Raw genomic sequence first — 16,754 nt, 5'->3', positions numbered from 1 at the left:
CACTACCACTGCCTTTCTTTCCTCAAAAATGTTTTGCCAGGTACTTTGTCACAGCAGCAAGATGGTTGACTATGCACACTCCCTCATTCAGTCCCATCTGCCAGGACCTTACTCCCAATACAGCCACAGCCACAGGTTCTGCCATCGTGAGCCCAGGCTCTAATTTTTAAAAGCCTCAAGCCTCTTCCACCCATGGGAAGCAGGTAGAAAATTGAGATAGTTCATGTCTTGGCTGTGCCAATTCAGGGTGCCAAATCCATCATTCTAGAAGCCACATGAATGAGCAATGTGGTTCCAGAAACTGAGGCTCACAAACACAGGAATGACATCTGCTGTCCCTGGGCTGAGGCCTTCATACACATTCCACTTAACCATAGCCATGCAGGAAGGGCATCGAGGCTCATGTGGGAAGAACTGGGGTCTGGGAAAGCATATCCACACCCACACAGCCAATGTGAAGGATCCCTTTCCCAGAAGATACAATCTTTCCAAATATTTAGCTTAGGTACATGTAACAAGCCCAACCCACCCAACAACTGATGCCCACTTCCCCAGCCTTCAGGTAAGTTGTGGGGTGTGTGAGTGAATGTCCCCAACAGTGCACACCACCCCAAGATCACTGCTCAGCTCATCAAAGGGTATGGGAGGGCCCAAAGCACCTCACAAATAGAGGTGGCCAGGCCAGTGCTGCCACCCCTGTGCTGGTGGGGGAAGGGAGCTACCCTGTTGTCTGACCACAAAGGCAACACCTTATAAACCTGCCAGTCTAATCACATAGACAGAGAGAAATTGGGTTCTAGAGGCCTTTGAAACAGGGCCACTTGCCTGGCCTTGTGAAAAAGAAAAACTCAAACTGATGCAGAAACTGTACTGTTGACATTTCCCTGCCTCTCTGCACAAGCTGTGGGCCCCTGACAAAGACCGCCTTGTCACCAGGGTGCTAATTTTAGACAGCCCCGAAGGAGCTTGGGGCTCAAAGCCAGTGTCATTTTGAAGCAGGGAAAGTCATTTTTAAAGTGCACCCAACCTCCCTGTTCAGACACTCCTCATGCAGCCAAGCACACAGGTGGGGGATGTCCATGGAGGCTTGAGATCTGCTGACCTATGTGGGACATAAGGTGGCCAACTTCTAGGTCTCCACTACAGAACAATGTGGCCCATGGCAGGTACCAAGAAGAAATTCCTGAGAGAAGATGGTAGGTTCTTCTACCTACTGGCACAGTGAGAATTTGGGGATATGTGGGCCTTCCAGGTCCATAGATCATGAGTACCTGGGTGTCTTCCATTTTATCCCTTTGAAGCAATAGAGTTAAGGGCAGGTCTCATTTCCTCCCATAGTGACACACAAAAATGGGACAAGACTGAGAACAAACTCATTTTCTTCATCACTATGAGCCAGGCACCTCCCAGCTACCTCGAAGGCTCCAGCCTTTGTGACCTATCTAAGCAACGTGCTTCAGGCAGGGTTTGTGAGCAGCAGGATTAGAAAGGTCCATGCCTAGCTTATATTCATCTGCCTTCAAACGTTGGCTCAGGCACTTGTACAGCTATGTTCAGTGCTGCTTGAGATACACTTGGAAGGAAATGGAACCAGTCTAGATGCCATCATTGGATGATACATACATGCAGTGGAGTTTTATTTGTCCATAAAGAAAAATGAAAATATGAATGGATAGACCTGGAAACTGCTGTGTTAAGTGAAGGGAACCCAAGCTCAGGCAAACATCAAGGACAAGGATGACATCCCGGTTCAGGTCGCTTTAAAATTAAGATTTTTAAAATTAAAATTAAAATTAGCTTTAAAATTAAGAGAGTGCTGAAGATGCAGCCCAATGATAGGGCACTTAGCATGTCCTAGCATGTCCTAGTATGACCTAACATGACCCAGCATGTCCTAACATGTTCTAGCATGTCCTATCATGACTTAGTATGACCTAGCATGTCCTAGCATGACTTAGCATGATCTAGCATGACCTAGCATGTCCTAGCATGACTTAGCATGATCTAGCATGACCTAGCATGTCCTAGCATGGCATGTCATGCTAAGACACCTAGCATGTGAAAGGTCCTAGAGTTGATTCCACAAAAAATACAAAATAAAGAAGGCTTAAGAGGAAGCAGCGCTTCTTGAAAGATGCTGCTGGCAATGGGTGGAGCTAGAATTCTACAAGGTTGGCAGGAAGGGCCTTGAACCAGGTTTTAATAAAACCTTGTCTCGCTCGAAAGACTCCACAATAAACAGAACCCTCGGTTTCAAGATACAAAGCCAACATACAAAGTCATCTGCTACCAATGAACAACCCATAAATAGAAATTAACCCAGCAATGTGCCATCCCATCTGCCATCCCAGAGATTAGGAGGTGCAGGCAGGAGGATTGAGGAGTTTAAAGTCATCCCTAGTTACATAGGAAGTTTCAGTTCAGCCTGGGCTTGATGGGAGTGTCTCAAAAGTTTGAAAACAAAAGAATGAAATTAAAACAATGTCAGTCATACCAGCACCCAAATATTTAGGAGTAATCACAGCCAAGAGGTGAAAGGATTTTAAGATGACAAACAAAGACACCCCATGTTTAGGGATTATAAACCGTATTACTAAAATGCCCGAGCCGCCCAAAGCAGCAGGAAGCCACACAGCCCTGGCAGAGTCACATTGGTGTTTATTAAATTGAAGAGGTAGAAAAACAACCTCTTAAAGCTCATACAGACTCTCGAATGACCCTGAGAGCCACATCAGATTTGAAAACTGACAACGTTGAGGAATTCATTGGTCATTTCAGAACAGATAGCAACTAAGCCATAGCAGTTAACGCAGTATGGTTAACATACTGCAGAGAGCCAGAGCAATGAAACTCAGCAGAGCATCTGGAAGTTAATTCCCATGTAGGCAACTCGGTGAGCTTCATGGGTACCCACACTTGGGGATACACACAATTAAAAACACAAGTCCTGCCTGGCAGTAGTGGCGGATCAGGAGATAAAAGCAGGTGGATCTCTATAGTTTGAGGCTAGCCTGTTCTATAGATCGAGTTTCAGGGCAGCCAGAGATACATACAGAAATCCTGTCTCAAAAACAAAACAAAATGTTTGTCTCAAAAAAATATAAATTAAAAAAAATCTTTCAAACACAGCAGTGGTGGTGTATGCCTTTAATCAGAACAGTGGAGAAGCAGAAACAAGTTGATCTCTGAGTTCCAGGCAAGCCTGGTCTACAGACAAGAGTTCCAGGACAACCAGGGCTACACAGAGAAACCCTATCTGGAAAAAAAACAAAACAAAACAAAATCTTTTTTTTTTTCCTTTTTTTAGGCAAGCAGGGTGGAGATGGTGACTCTTCGGATAAAGGTGCCCTGAGTTCTACCCCTAGGACCAACATGGTGGAAGAACAGAACTGACTCCTCCAAGTTGTCCTCTGGCTCCCACAGACATGCCATAACACATGTGTCCTCACACACACAAAATAGTAATAATAAATGTAATTTAGATTTTACAAAAAGCCAGACAAACAGAAGCTGGCGAGGAGGTAGAGAAATCAGAAGCTTTGCATTTGCTGGCAGGGCCTCTTGAAATTTTAAAATAAACCTAGGTGGTGTGGCCCAGTTTGTGTGTAGACACTACCCCAACCCAGCCCTCAGCATGGGAGGCAGAGTTCACAGAGGGGTTTTTGCACTGCTGTCACACACAGCAGCCCAAGAGTTCATTCACACAACAGAACAGCAGTCACCTGTATGGCAGGAAGGATGTCCTGACACCTGCTGGGATAAGGACAGCGCCCTGGCTGTGCTGAGTCAGGACAGTCACATAGGGGCTATGCTGCAGGGTCCACAGGGTGTTCGTTGCTCTCCAGAACCAGGCTTGAGAAGTGTTTTGTCTGATGGGTTTGAGTTTCAGCTCAACAATCTCACAACAGGGTGCTTGTACTCACATTACTGGATAGAAGGCTTAAAATGGTTGAAGCTGGGAGTAAATCCAGTTCTCAGGAGACTGAGGAACAACCTTGCCTTTATAGATGGATCTCACATCCCCCCATTCCCAAAAAATGTTAAGATGGTAAAAACCAACAGATCCCTTCTAGGGAGAGAAAACTGAGGCCCGAGTGCCCAGGTGAGGTGTGCTTTGTCTGTGTCTCAAGTACTAGATACAGAGAGGACAGATGTAGGCAGCAGACCAAACTCAGGGAGTGGAACACAGTGGGAGCTCCATGCTGCGTTCAGGGGTGAGTTGTGATGCAGATCCTGGAGGGGAGAGGGACAAGCAGAGGTACTGTATGTCCCAGCAACTCTGGGCTGTATTTTGAGAAGAAATGAAAGCTGTTGAAGATATGCCTATACTATGTTCGTTGCAATGATGTCACTCAACATAAGTGTAATTCATGTACCCAATAGAATAATATCCAGCCAAGCAGTGGTGGTGCATGCCTATAATCCCAGCCCTTAGGAGGCAGAGGCTGGTGGATCTCTAAGTTCAAGACCAGCCTAGTCTACAGAATGAGTCCAGGACAACCAGGGCTACACAGAGAAACCCTGTCTCAAAACAAAACAAAACAAACAAAAAAGGTAGTGCTTGTCATTGTTAAGTACAAGAAGCTAGCCACTGGCAGGTACGAGCTGATCTGACTTGTAAAGTGTGGCATCCAGGCTTACCTTGGGGCATGAGAGGTAGATCATGAGTGAAGGTGCTTGCCACTCAGCCTGGCAGCCTGAGTTCAGTCACCAGAATCCATGGAGTGGAAGGAAAAAACTGACTCCCACTGACCTCCCTCCATGGTATGTGCATACATGTCCATATACTCACACACACAAACACACACATGATAGATGATAGATGATAGATGATAGAAGATAGATAGATAGATAGATAGATAGATGATAGATAGATAGATGATAGATAGATGATAGATAGATAGATAGATAGATAGATAGATAGATAGATAGATAGGCAGATAGGCAGATAGAGAGATAGATGTAAAAATGAATGAATAAGTGAGGAGATGGCTCAGTTGGCAAAGTGCTTGCAGTGCAGGCATAAAGGCATGAGTTCAATCCCCAGCTTCCATGTAACAGCCAGGCATGGAGGTGCACATCTGTAATCTCAGCGATAGAGAAGCTGAGATGGGAGGATGCACCCGATCACTGGTAAGAGACCCTGTCTCACAAAACAAGACAGAGAGCAAGTGAGGAAGACACCCCATGATCTCCTATGGACTCCACATGGATGCACATGCCCACACACTCCCATACCTGAATGTACATGCGTACATACACACAGATATGGACAGTCACATACAATACACACACAAGAAAAACAGATATTGAGGAAACAGAAGTGTGTATCTTGATGCAAACAGTATACCTTGTGTCCATGCATCAAAATAGCAACTGTGCCTCACCATCACATGGCACCCTGCCACAGTACTTACTGTGGTACTACATCACCACACAGTACCTTGTCACACATGGTACTCAGCCACCACATGGAACCTACCATCCAGTATAAAACAGGTACCACATGGGCTATACAGTACCCCACCACCATAGAACCCCACTATCACATGGAGCCTCATTAATATGTCAATTTTGTGTGCTCTGTCTATCTATTAAAAATAATTGAAAAGGACAGTGGTGGGCTTCTCTAGGACTGAAGACAGTGAATGAGACTGTGAGCAGAGACCCAAACTTCTGCCCAGGAGACGCTGAATGGGGCACAGCCCTGGGGAATGGCAAGGGAGGGCTGTCCTGAGGAATCCCTAGTCTCACTAGAGCACTTCAAAACACAGCATCTTTAATTAGTCCCCAAGAAATATCTCCAGCATGCCTGTCACCCAGAAGCCCAACCCTATGCAACTGAACACTCATCACGCTGAGCATAGGCGCAGGACTTGGGTTATTTTTGGAGGATACGCTGCTGAAAAGAAATAGAGAGACCCCAGATTCTGACGGACAGGCAGGCTACCCTGGGGTGTCCAAGGCTGGCTCTGCCTCCTGTTTGAAAATGGGCATTTTGAATTAGACCCATGAGGGTGAGGCTGCAAAGAAGTCCCTGTCCCCATGCAGGGACGGTACTCTGGAGTTATCACCTGGTATCACTATACAGATTAAGCGCTGTAAATAAAAGAGCAACTTTCATGACTCAGTAGGAGGTGACGCTCTCCTGCCCCAGCTAGGACAATGGCCTCTCAAGGACCAGAGTGGATCTTATGTCAAGCAGAGCCACAGTGGCCTCCTGGGCTCAGAGCCTTGAATGGTAGAACACAGCTGGTTGAGAATTGTCTCTGAAGAGGCCAGTAAGAGGGCTGAAGCCTTGGAAACCTGCACATCTAGACCCATATGACCATCCCAAATCAGCCCAGGATCCTCTTCTCCTGGAAGGTCCTGGATGTCCTCAGAGGAGAGTTCTGTCCATTCCCAGGGTTATTCAGGCCGTCCCAGTGGTAACAGTTGCTCATTAGAGTGGGCACGAGAGATCTCATCTTGCCACTCAGCACCATGTCTTTTCTGGACGCCCAAAAGCCACCAATATAGTAGTCAACAGACTCAGCTCAGCCCAGCAAGGCGAAAGCCCAGAATTTATAAGGAAATCTTCCAGGTCACCAGCCCAGGGCTCTTCATAGTGGAGGTCTGGCCTTATCTGTCCATTCTAGACAATAACACTGAACCAGACATAGGTGTCAAACCCAGGGCAGATCAAGTCTCTGAGCCTCCATTCAGTGATCACCTACCTTCAAACATCTCACTGGGTCAAAAATGCAGTCCCAGGATTCTAACCTTCCACAGTTCAGATACATTGTCTAGCCCTCTTGGCAGTCAACTGACAGGATAGATGAGGAGTCAGCCACCCTGCCAGGGCAGATGCCATAAGGGCCGAACTCATAGGACAGCACAGACAGAGCTTTAAATTAGAGTCTGCATGGTTCTCCCCTGACAACAGACCTTGCCTTTGAATCTCAGCTTTTGCCAACAAAATTGCAGAGAAACAGCCTCTGCCTCCCAGGACTCCTAGAAGCATGTCACAGACAATCACTCTGAAATACAGACAAGTAAGGAACCCACTTGTTCAAAGCCTGCTAACATCTATGGAGGCATGCAACTATGAGGTGTTGGGAGGTAGATGTGTTCTATAACCTCAACCAATCCTTCTGGTGTAACGTTAGCCAGCATGGATGCTCTCAGGTGACTCATGATTGAGCCAATATCTACTGATAACACTGGTTCTATATGCTGGATAAGCACCAAAGTGGCCTCAAAGACTTTGGTGGCAGAACAGGATTCGTCCTGATATTCTCAGATCCAAAATCTGAGCTCTGAAAGGCATCTCTACTCTTGAGTGTTGACTTCTTTGGTAAGAGAGAAGGATCTAGGATTTCAGTCACATGGTCGAGGTCACACATCTGGCACACTGCTGAACTTCACACCAGCTATGTATGGAGAGGTTCAAAATTGCACTCAGCCTAGTCTCGGCTTGAAGACCATAGTGGTGCCAGGACAGGGAAGGCCAAGCCATTCTTGGGAAACACCCTGAACGTGTCCCATGTAGAGAGTGGGGGCTCGAGAAGATAGGTCCTGTCTAAGCTTTTACAATCTCACTGTCCCACAGTAGTCTCAGTGTTTCCAGAACAGTAGGTACATGCTCCAAACTCAGTCATTCCTAAACAAATGAGGACCCCCAGAGGCCCAAACCCACAGGAGAGGGCAAGGAAGTTGATGGTAGAACTGGAGGAAAGTCCATCCTAACCCTCAGAAGACGGCCAAGACGCTCTAAGTGTAAAAACACTACCCTGGGAGAGAACTCCATCCAGTGCCCTTGTCTGACTTGGAAACTCGTAGGGTGGGAGGTGAGGATGGTAGTGATTCTCATGGTGATGGCACCAGTGTGCTCATGTCATGGTGGTGATGGGGGTCGGGTGGTGATCGCATTGGTAGTGGTGATGGTGCCTGTGGTGGTGATAAAGAGGTGGTGATGGTAATGATGAAGACATTGGTGGCGGTAGTAATGTGGCAACGGTGACGGTGTTGATGGTGGCTATAGTGACGATACAGGTGGTATTGGTGACTGTAGTGATGATGGTGTTGATCATGGTGATAAGAAAGTGACAGTAATAATGTCTTCAGTGGCAGTGATTGTGGGACTGGTGGTCTGACGGTATAACATGGCAGTGACGATAATGACTATAACCCAATCTTCTAGAAATGGGCGTAAGCAGACAGTACTTAACTCACACAGCTTGAAGACTCTCCCACAGTTGCTGGCCCTGGGGTCCATCCCTTTGGCCTTCAGAGAGCCAGCCATTTCTCTGAGGAAATTCATGTTGCAGCAGCTCTGACCTGAGATCCTTAAATCCAAGCAGCTGGTAAAAATGCCTGCATGCACAGACAAGAGCACTGGATCACAGAGCACTGGAGAGAAAGGACGTATACCACTCCCAAATGGGTTCTAAACTCAGCACACACTGGGGTCACACAGGGTGACCCCACCTCATTCCAGCCACGCTGTGTTCCTACATTTTTCTGGCAAGCATTTTATCCTCCACTGACAGCTTGAATAGTGGCAGGGAACACATGCCCAGACTGCGGATGCCGTATCTTTTTTGGCTGCGTCACGGAATTAGAGAATAACATTCTACGGCTGTCTAAGGAAGGGTTCGGCAGATCTGTGCTGGCCTCGTAGCACAAGTTTCTAGGCAGCTGTACTCTCTGTGAATGTGTTCTCACTGGTACTCTGTAGTTTATCAAATGCATGCGGCGTGAGCCTGTTCTATCCTGAGCAAATGGAGTCACAGCAGTGACAAGCTAGGGCTTCTTCGATGCCAGGAAAGAAATCCAATTTCCTCCTGATTTGAAATTAATTTTCAGAGGGAAATTGCTTTATTGTTATGCCTCATGATGACTCCCAGCCTGGAGCCTGCTGGTTTGCTAAGAGAGGCCTGTTCTCTGCTTGGGGGGTGGGGTGTCTTCGGCCAAGGTGCCGAGAACACCATGTCTGACCCAGTACAGGCTGAGCTGAGCTCCTCCCCACTGGGGAATCTCGCTGGCCTTGAGGCAAATATGTGAGGAGCAAAGACCAATGGTCTGTTGGCTGCTGAGTGGACATTCACTGCTGAGTGGACACTCACTGTCCCCAGCCCCCTTCTTCCTCTAGGAATCCAAAGACTGTAGATGTCTGGCCCTAACACAAGCATCTCAGAGAAGCACTATTGCAAAAGTCAGTGACGTGTGACTGGGCATCTCTGACCAGGTCCTGTCATGAGTGGAATTTGGCAACCACAGCAGGGTCCTGGGCCTTGATCCACAGGACAGGGTCTGCAGAACTTGGCACTCACCAAAGTCATTGCTCACATCTCTGCTTGACCTGGCATTTGCTGACTGCGCAGACACACACACATTCCTCTCCTGCAGCTGGTGGGCTAGAAGCCAACTGATCTATAAATACGTGGCCTGGCTCCATGTTCTGGCCCGAGAGCCTCCACATGCTGATGGACAGTTCATCAACATAGTTTTAAGCCAGGACAAGATATCACTTAGAATAAGAAATTTCTCCTGGATTCCAAGAGGGTTCAGTATTTGAGTAAATACGTGTGATGCACCACAAAGCACTTTTGACATTGTCTAGACTTTGTACTATTGCCAGGGAAACCAAGGCCTAAGAAAGCTGGCATAAGATTTTTAAGGCCAACATCTACCTCCCAGTTCTGAGGGTCAGGGTAGCACAGAAATGTTGGCGTATACTAACCTTTCATATCCGTGGCTCAGCTCCTTGTTCCCCACTTGCCTGTAAGCCCCACCTCTGGGCCCAGGGCAGCAGCTAGCCAGCTTCTACAGATTGAAGTGCCACCAGAGACTAAACTGCCATGTACTGTTGGCCAAGGAATGGAAAGGCTTGAGCCACTGGGATTTGTGTCCTAAGCCACACTAAGAGACAACTTTCCAGGTCAGCCCAAACGACAGCATGGACGCCACAGGAACAATCTTGTTCTCTTTGGCCTAACCCTCTTTCAGGCCCTTGGGAGAAGGTGGGGTCACCGGGACAGGAGTCCCTGGCAGGGCACAGTCTTACATAACCTCAGCTGCAGCCTGTGCCTCTACTCCTACTCCAGCCCACATGTCCCAGGAGCTTTGTTCACTAGTTACCTGGCAAGCCCTGTCTTCAGAGATCCTCCCAATCTGTGTGGCCATGACCTCTGAAGAAGCAGGACGAGAGAGAATAGCTAGCTGTGCTCAGGGACAGGTGTCAAATATTTCTGGATGGAGACCACACCATGGCAGACTTTTCTTGTATGTTAGCGAACCACGTGTTATGAGCCTGGCTCATCTTCTTGAGGAAACAGCCCTCAGGCTCATGGTTGCTGGCACTTGGAAAACAACAGGACACTAGCATCTCCATGTCAAGCTTATCTTACAAAGACCCTGTGAGCATTTCCAGGGACTCTCAGTCAATCATCCCCTGGGCAGTGGCAGCCATTCTCCACTGCCCTGGACTGCAGCTGCAAGCTCCCTTGAGCCTGTGGGCGGGGATGCACTCACAGAGAGCAGGCTGCACCTTCCTCCTCATCACTATGTCTGGCCCAGTCCCACAGGTGCTCCCAGCCAACACATCTGGAATTCATTCTAGAGCCAGGGGAGGAGCTGTTGGGGGCAGGGCAGCTGTAAAATAGGAATAACACCATGGGTTCATATCCAAACACTGGAACTCTCTGATGGTCCACAATGGTGCCATATGTACATGGTACCAGGAGGTACATTGGCAATAAATGTCATGGGCCCAGCTTTGATGAGGCATTACTATGTCTAGCCTCAAAGGCATGGGTCCATCCATCTGATAGCCCCATTGTGTGACCAGATAGTTGAAATAGGACCCCGAGTCTTCCCATGTTGAATGTTGTCTTGTGTACCATGTTCTCCTAGGCATGTTATCATCAGGGATGTGCAGGATTCTGGGCTTCCCAGCTCACTGTACAACCAGTCCCCCCAAGACAAGAACCCTGGTCTTGAGAGCACTGTCTTCTCCTGACCTACCAGATCTAGGAAGGCACTATAAACGGATGTGGCCAAGAATAAGTGGGTAGGGCAGGCTGGCTATTACTCAGTGGGTTCACTTACCAGTTTCTTTCTTAGGACAGAAAATGCATAGCACCGTGGGTAAGAATATCTGCCACTAGGCTGCTTCCAAGAGAAGAAATGGACCCCATGATGTTTGAACCTGGGTACCACTAAGGCAGGGGAGTGGGCACAGGTTCTTGTATGTTGCAAAGAGCAAGCACCACGAAAGAACAAAGGGGTGTGCAGACCACAGTCACTATGCAGAGAGCAGGCCTGGCGTGGTTACAAACAGGCAGATGTCACACAGCCTCTACAGATGGATGGATGAGCTTTCTTGAGTTTTCTCATGTTTTACAACACCGCCAAGAATTTGGTGACATGTGTTGGTCACTGTGCCTTTGCCACATGGAGAAGGCCATCTTTATGTAATCATGCCATGGGCTCTGGACTGTGACCCTATTCCAGGGCCAAGAGAAGCAAGGCCCAGTGAGGACAAGGTTGTGTCCCAAGGTTGTGCTGCAGAAGTGAGGTCTGGCTTGGACTCGGTACCCAGCTTTTGCTGCACAGCTATGGCTGGAAACAGGATGATGGTGTTTGTGTTGCTCGCTCACTTGCTTGCTTGCTTGCTTGCTTGCTTGCTTGCTTGCTTGCTTCTGTTTGTTTTTTACAATGTTATGGGTTGAACCTGGGCTTTCACACATGCTAGACAAGCACTCTAGCACTGAGCTATAGCCTGGCTCTCTTTTTACTTGTTATTTTGAGGGAGGATCTTACTAAGTTGACCAGGCTGACCTTGAACTTTCAATTCTGCCCTGTCTCCTGCATAGCTGGGATGACAGGTCTATGCTATGAGCCAGGCTATGAGCATTATTTCATATGTATGTTATGCCACCGTAAGTCAGCTTGGCAGGAGACATGAATAGCCAGTGAATATATCCTCCCCAAACCAGACACCTACTCTGGGGCTTGGCCTGCCTATGACCCTGGGCAGGATGAGCTGTGTCAGCTCAGTCTGGGCCCTGGCCTAACTCCCAGGCCCCAGGTGAAGACTCCCAGGCAGCCTGGGAGGGCCGTGGAGGCAGTCATGGCCAGGATAGGGTCCCATGGGAGGGAGCAGCTGGAGTTGGGAACCCCATGCCGCTCCCCTACCCCACAGTGGTGGGAGGATTCTGATCTTGACAGGAGGGGATATATTCCCACCCAGTCTTCCCTCCACGAACATCCAAACCACACACAGACTCACAGACTGTGGCTATGCCAAGCCTCAGCACAGTGGAAGAGAGACACAGCTTTCCTCTCCTCCATACAGCAGAACCCAGCCCTGACCAAAACTGGACTCTGGATGCTGAATACACCAACACAAATGCCACCAGGATGCTATCATAAACAACCAAGCTGGAATCTGAAGGTCTGGAGACTGCCATATCCTAGGATCCCACGACACTACTCTTTAAGAGCACCTACCCTCTCTGGTCCCAGCAAACAGCTTTGCACTAGCAAGGCAGGAAACAAGCTAGACAGAGAACCCCCACCCCACTTCCTGAACCCTGGGGAAGCTTCCAGAGGGGCGGTGGAGTGCAGCCCACATGACTGCCTTTATCACCCGTTCTCTCTGGCAGCGTCCTCCCTAGCACTCAGCCCCACTCTGTTTATTTGCTGACAGGTTCCAGCCTGGTCCCAGGATGTCTGGCCCCTCTGTGGGCAGGAATCTTATTCTCCAACTGATATTCTTCCACATTTCTCCACAAAATCCTAGAGGTGGCCAAGTAGAGAGGACAGGACATGCCCAAGAGTGTCCTTGCCCTCCTGTAGGCATATGTGTCACCAGCACAGATCTCTGTTTTGGGGGGCATTGTCATTTGGGCAGCCTGAGCAAGACATCCAGATTCTCTAAAATCAGTTTAGAGAAGTAACCTTCATGCAGCACAGCCTGGGATCCCTGCAAAAGCTGCAGAAAATAAATGATCCAGGATGACTTTAGCGGGCAAGCCAGCCTTGTCAGGACTACAATACCAGGATGATAGTGTAAGGAAGGTATTGTAAGTAAGATATTGCAAGGAAGGAGACGTAGCCTCCCCAGGGGATGTGGGACCCTGCAGAGAACTGTCAGTGTTCCCAGCCCTGTTGTTTCTAGGGAGTCAGAAAAGCAGTAGTCACTCTGGCTTAGACAGACATCCTCTGCTGCTTTGAGAAGAGGACACAAAGGCATCTGTGCAAGCAATGAAGGCTCTTCCCAGATGAGACCAGCACATGCCAGGCACCAAGAGGAAAACACATGACACAGCATCTTGATCCCATTATGCCCCTCTGAGCTCCCCCAGGGTCAGCCTGGCTGCCATCACCTCTGACTGGCACTGGGAGTTGAGGTCCAGGGAGTAAAGAGACTTGCCCCAAAGGTACCAGACTCCTAAGCCCACCCTACCTTTGCTAAAAGTTGCTGCCACCACGCTCCAGACCCCAGAGGCCGATGGCCATTGCTACCTACCAGGTGCCCAGCAGCTCTCACCAGCTGGTGGGTGGAGAAGGGGAAGGCCTCATTGCTCAGGTCAGCATCAAGCACATCCTGGAGAATGGCACGGCTGTGAACAAGGACAGTCAGTGAGTCACACAACCTCAGGGATTCCTGGCCAGTGGGGCCAATATCAGAGGGTGGACAACAAATGACATTTAATCTATACAATCTGGTTAGGTACAGGCCACAAGTACCACCTTGTGAAAAAGCCACCTTCCTGTGGGCTGTCAGGGAAGCCAGGCTATAGGTGAGCTCTGGTTGCAAGATGTTCAACTAAAATAGTTATCCAACCACCAAGCACTCTAGATCCCACCTGAGTCACCATGGTGGTCACTGAGAAACATTGGCAATGGTGCCTCTGTTTTATGTAGGAGAGTCAAAGGTCAAGCTGTGGTGAGTATACAGGACCCAGCAGGGAGCATAGGACACCGTACTGCACCTGCACCTCCATTACCACCACCATTGCTGTCACTGCCACCACCTCCTGGTGCATCCCCCAACCAAACCCAAGGGTCCTGCCTGGAGTGGATCTCAGCCTCACAGGTGTCACAAGGATGTAGAGAGATTACAGTCCCATCCTCCTGGTGAGCATGAGAACCTAGTGCTCGTGGCTGGGTGTCCTTACAGCAATGGGCTCATCTCAAGTGTCTCATGACAGTGGCTCATATTGTTCTGTTCACTGCTTGTCTAAACCACAACATGGCCCATTCTCACATTTCCACTGCTATTCTGAGAGTACCGTTGAGGTGCACTGTATTGTCCTGCACTGGCCTCAGCCAGTTTCCCTCTCCCACCTCCCCACTCTACTGCAGCCCAGCCCCGCCTGGCTGCTGTGAAATAGACAAAGTCCTGCAGGCCCATGCCCCAAGTCCACATGCCTCCTCCCAAGTCACTTCTCCTGTGTCCCTCCATACTCCTGCCCTGCTCCTTATCATATTTGACCCCCTCAGCTCTTGACTCATCCAGCAGTCACCTCCTCTAGGCAGTGCCCCTAGATTCTCTCCCCAAGGGTCCTTGTGTGACTACACAGGCATCTGCCGTTTTCCTCTCCCTTTGCTGTACCCAGCAGCACCAGGGGTTCCGTGCCAACAGGACCCTACACCGCCTACTGCTTGGTTCTCAATTATCTGGTGAGTGGTGCCAATTGCAAACATCTGGGCTCAACACCGGCAGAAGAGCAAGTACCCTAGGACTGGACACACCCCCACTTCTACCCATCAGGGTCCCAGAAGGCTGCAGCAAGTGCTCAGAAGTACAGCCAGCCCAAATCCCCACCCCACAGAGCTGGGATCTACCACCCACGCCTGCCTGAGGTGCTCAGCCACTGCCTTCTGCCAAGATCCTTATGTAACCTCAGCCCCACGTGGTGCTAGCCCTAGAGGTTCAGCTCGGCTCTGCTGCCTCCAGACCTCCTAGAACCCAGGCTCCCACAGCCCCGGGGCAGCCACACAGCAGAGAGGTAGCCTGGCAGAATACAGGGCTGTGTTGTCTTCTCCGTGGGGCATAAATGATACATATGGCCTCTCAAGTGGGGCTTGAAGGACTGTGACCAAGGCTGGGTGTCAGTCCTAAAGGACAGCCACCCAGGTCTGCCAAGGCTACAGTCCTACACTGGAGAAGAACAGGTAGCCTGGGGAAAGAGGCCACCTGGAGTCCTAGGGGCAAATCCCAGCACTTCCTGGGCCTTGGCCCTGGCTGCTAAAGTGGAGATTTAGACAACCCTCATAGATCACAAAAACATGTGTCTAGCACCCGAGGCCCATGCCGACAACTGTGATCATCCCACAAAGCTCTGTGTGTCCCCAGCAACTACAGGAGGCTGTTTGAACTGAATGAAGCTCATCAAATTGAGAAATGCAGCTGACAGAGGGGTCAAGAGCCAGGTAAAGGCTCAGCAGCTGCTGTACCGCCTGGCTCAGGGATAGCCGATTTCCAGAAAGTTCTTCTGAGTAGCAGTTCATACGGTACCTCCCATGACCCAGGTGCTGTGCTAAGTGCTCCCCACATGGCTTAGGGACTAGGCCTGTTTGGGCTAGTGACATTACTACTCATAAGGGGAACAGGAGAGTCTTCTGGAAGAGATGAAAAAGAGGTTGGGGGGGGGAGCTGCCAGCCTGGAGGCTGCCACACAGCTGTCCCCTGGGTTTGCACCTTGATCAGACTGTCTGGTATCCTTCTTCCTCCCCCCCCCTAAAAATAGCCTGTTCCCGTCCAAGGTCACCATGCAATGAAGCTGGAGTCTCCTGCAGGCCAGGCAGGGCCTCTAGTGCAGCAGGTGGGACTTTACTCCTTCAAGTTGACCTATAGGCTCCACCCACCCAAGGGGGGGGGAGTATTGGAAGCCATGCCCACAGCACTACGGGGCCCCTGCAGCCAGATGCTAATCAAACCCTCTAAACTCTGGAATAAACAGTTTGCTGGTCCTCACCCCGTCCCTCCCTCCTCCTGGCCTCCGGAAATGCTTTGTCTGACCTGGCTTCCCTCCTGTTCTCCGAGCAGTGGGCAGGATCTGGACTCAGCAAGAAGGGACTGGTTTGGTCAACCCCAAGGTGCCAGAAAATAAACATACAGCAGGGTCTAAAGCACACTAGTCAGGATCCCAGCAGGACACCCAGGGAAGAAGAGGTATCACCAAACAACCAAGTTTGTCATACTGATCCCCCGAGGGTCCCTACTCCCAAGAAGTGGCCCCCTTCTTTCCTGTCTCTCCCTTCTTCCACTTCCAGTCTAGGTGCACGGCTCCACCAAGCACGCCTGCATCTCTGGGCCCAGCACACGGCAGGCCCTGCTGGTTACCAAGGAACATCATCTAGTCCAGGTGCAGCTTCTCACAACAGTTTTGACTTGGTGACTGGCGTGTTGATAAGGATATGAGAACACCTGTCAAGAGGTTCCCCCTGTCCTTCTGCCTCGATTCCCAGAAACTGTGCGTCCCTGACAAATGTCTCTGCCTCTGTTCCATCAATAAGAAAAAAGCCACTGAGATGTTAGCCTTGTCACCCTGCTTAGTCTGGGGGGCAGGGGGGACTAGGAGACTTGGAGGGAGAACCTCCAAGTGCTATCCCTGGAGTGCTGAATGTGGGCAGCATAGGAAGCAGATGGAAAGTAGGCCCTTGTCACGTGATCCTCCTGTCCCTCTTCTTTCCCCTTTTGCTCTCCTCTCTCTCTCTCTCTCTCTCTCTCTCTCTCTCTCTCTCTCTCTCTCTCTCTC

General features: G+C 49.6%; 1 protein-coding gene across 2 annotated transcripts in view; it reads right to left on the bottom strand.

Annotated features, from left to right (window-relative positions):
* Positions 1 to 16,754, bottom strand: part of Sardh (sarcosine dehydrogenase) — a 59,595-nt gene that overhangs the window by 10,019 nt on the left and 32,822 nt on the right. For both annotated transcript variants that reach the window (XM_028756923.1, XM_028756922.1), the window contains one exon: positions 13,517 to 13,610. In XM_028756923.1, the coding sequence (XP_028612756.1) occupies positions 13,517 to 13,610 (94 nt within the window). The remainder of the gene's footprint in view (positions 1 to 13,516; positions 13,611 to 16,754) is intronic.

This window comes from Grammomys surdaster, unplaced genomic scaffold (assembly GCF_004785775.1).
Source record: "Grammomys surdaster isolate TR1022 unplaced genomic scaffold, NIH_TR_1.0 126133, whole genome shotgun sequence".
Taxonomy (NCBI): Eukaryota; Metazoa; Chordata; class Mammalia; order Rodentia; family Muridae; genus Grammomys; species Grammomys surdaster.
The sequence above is the reverse complement of the archived record's forward strand: the minus strand, read 5'-3'. Positions and strand labels throughout refer to the sequence as shown.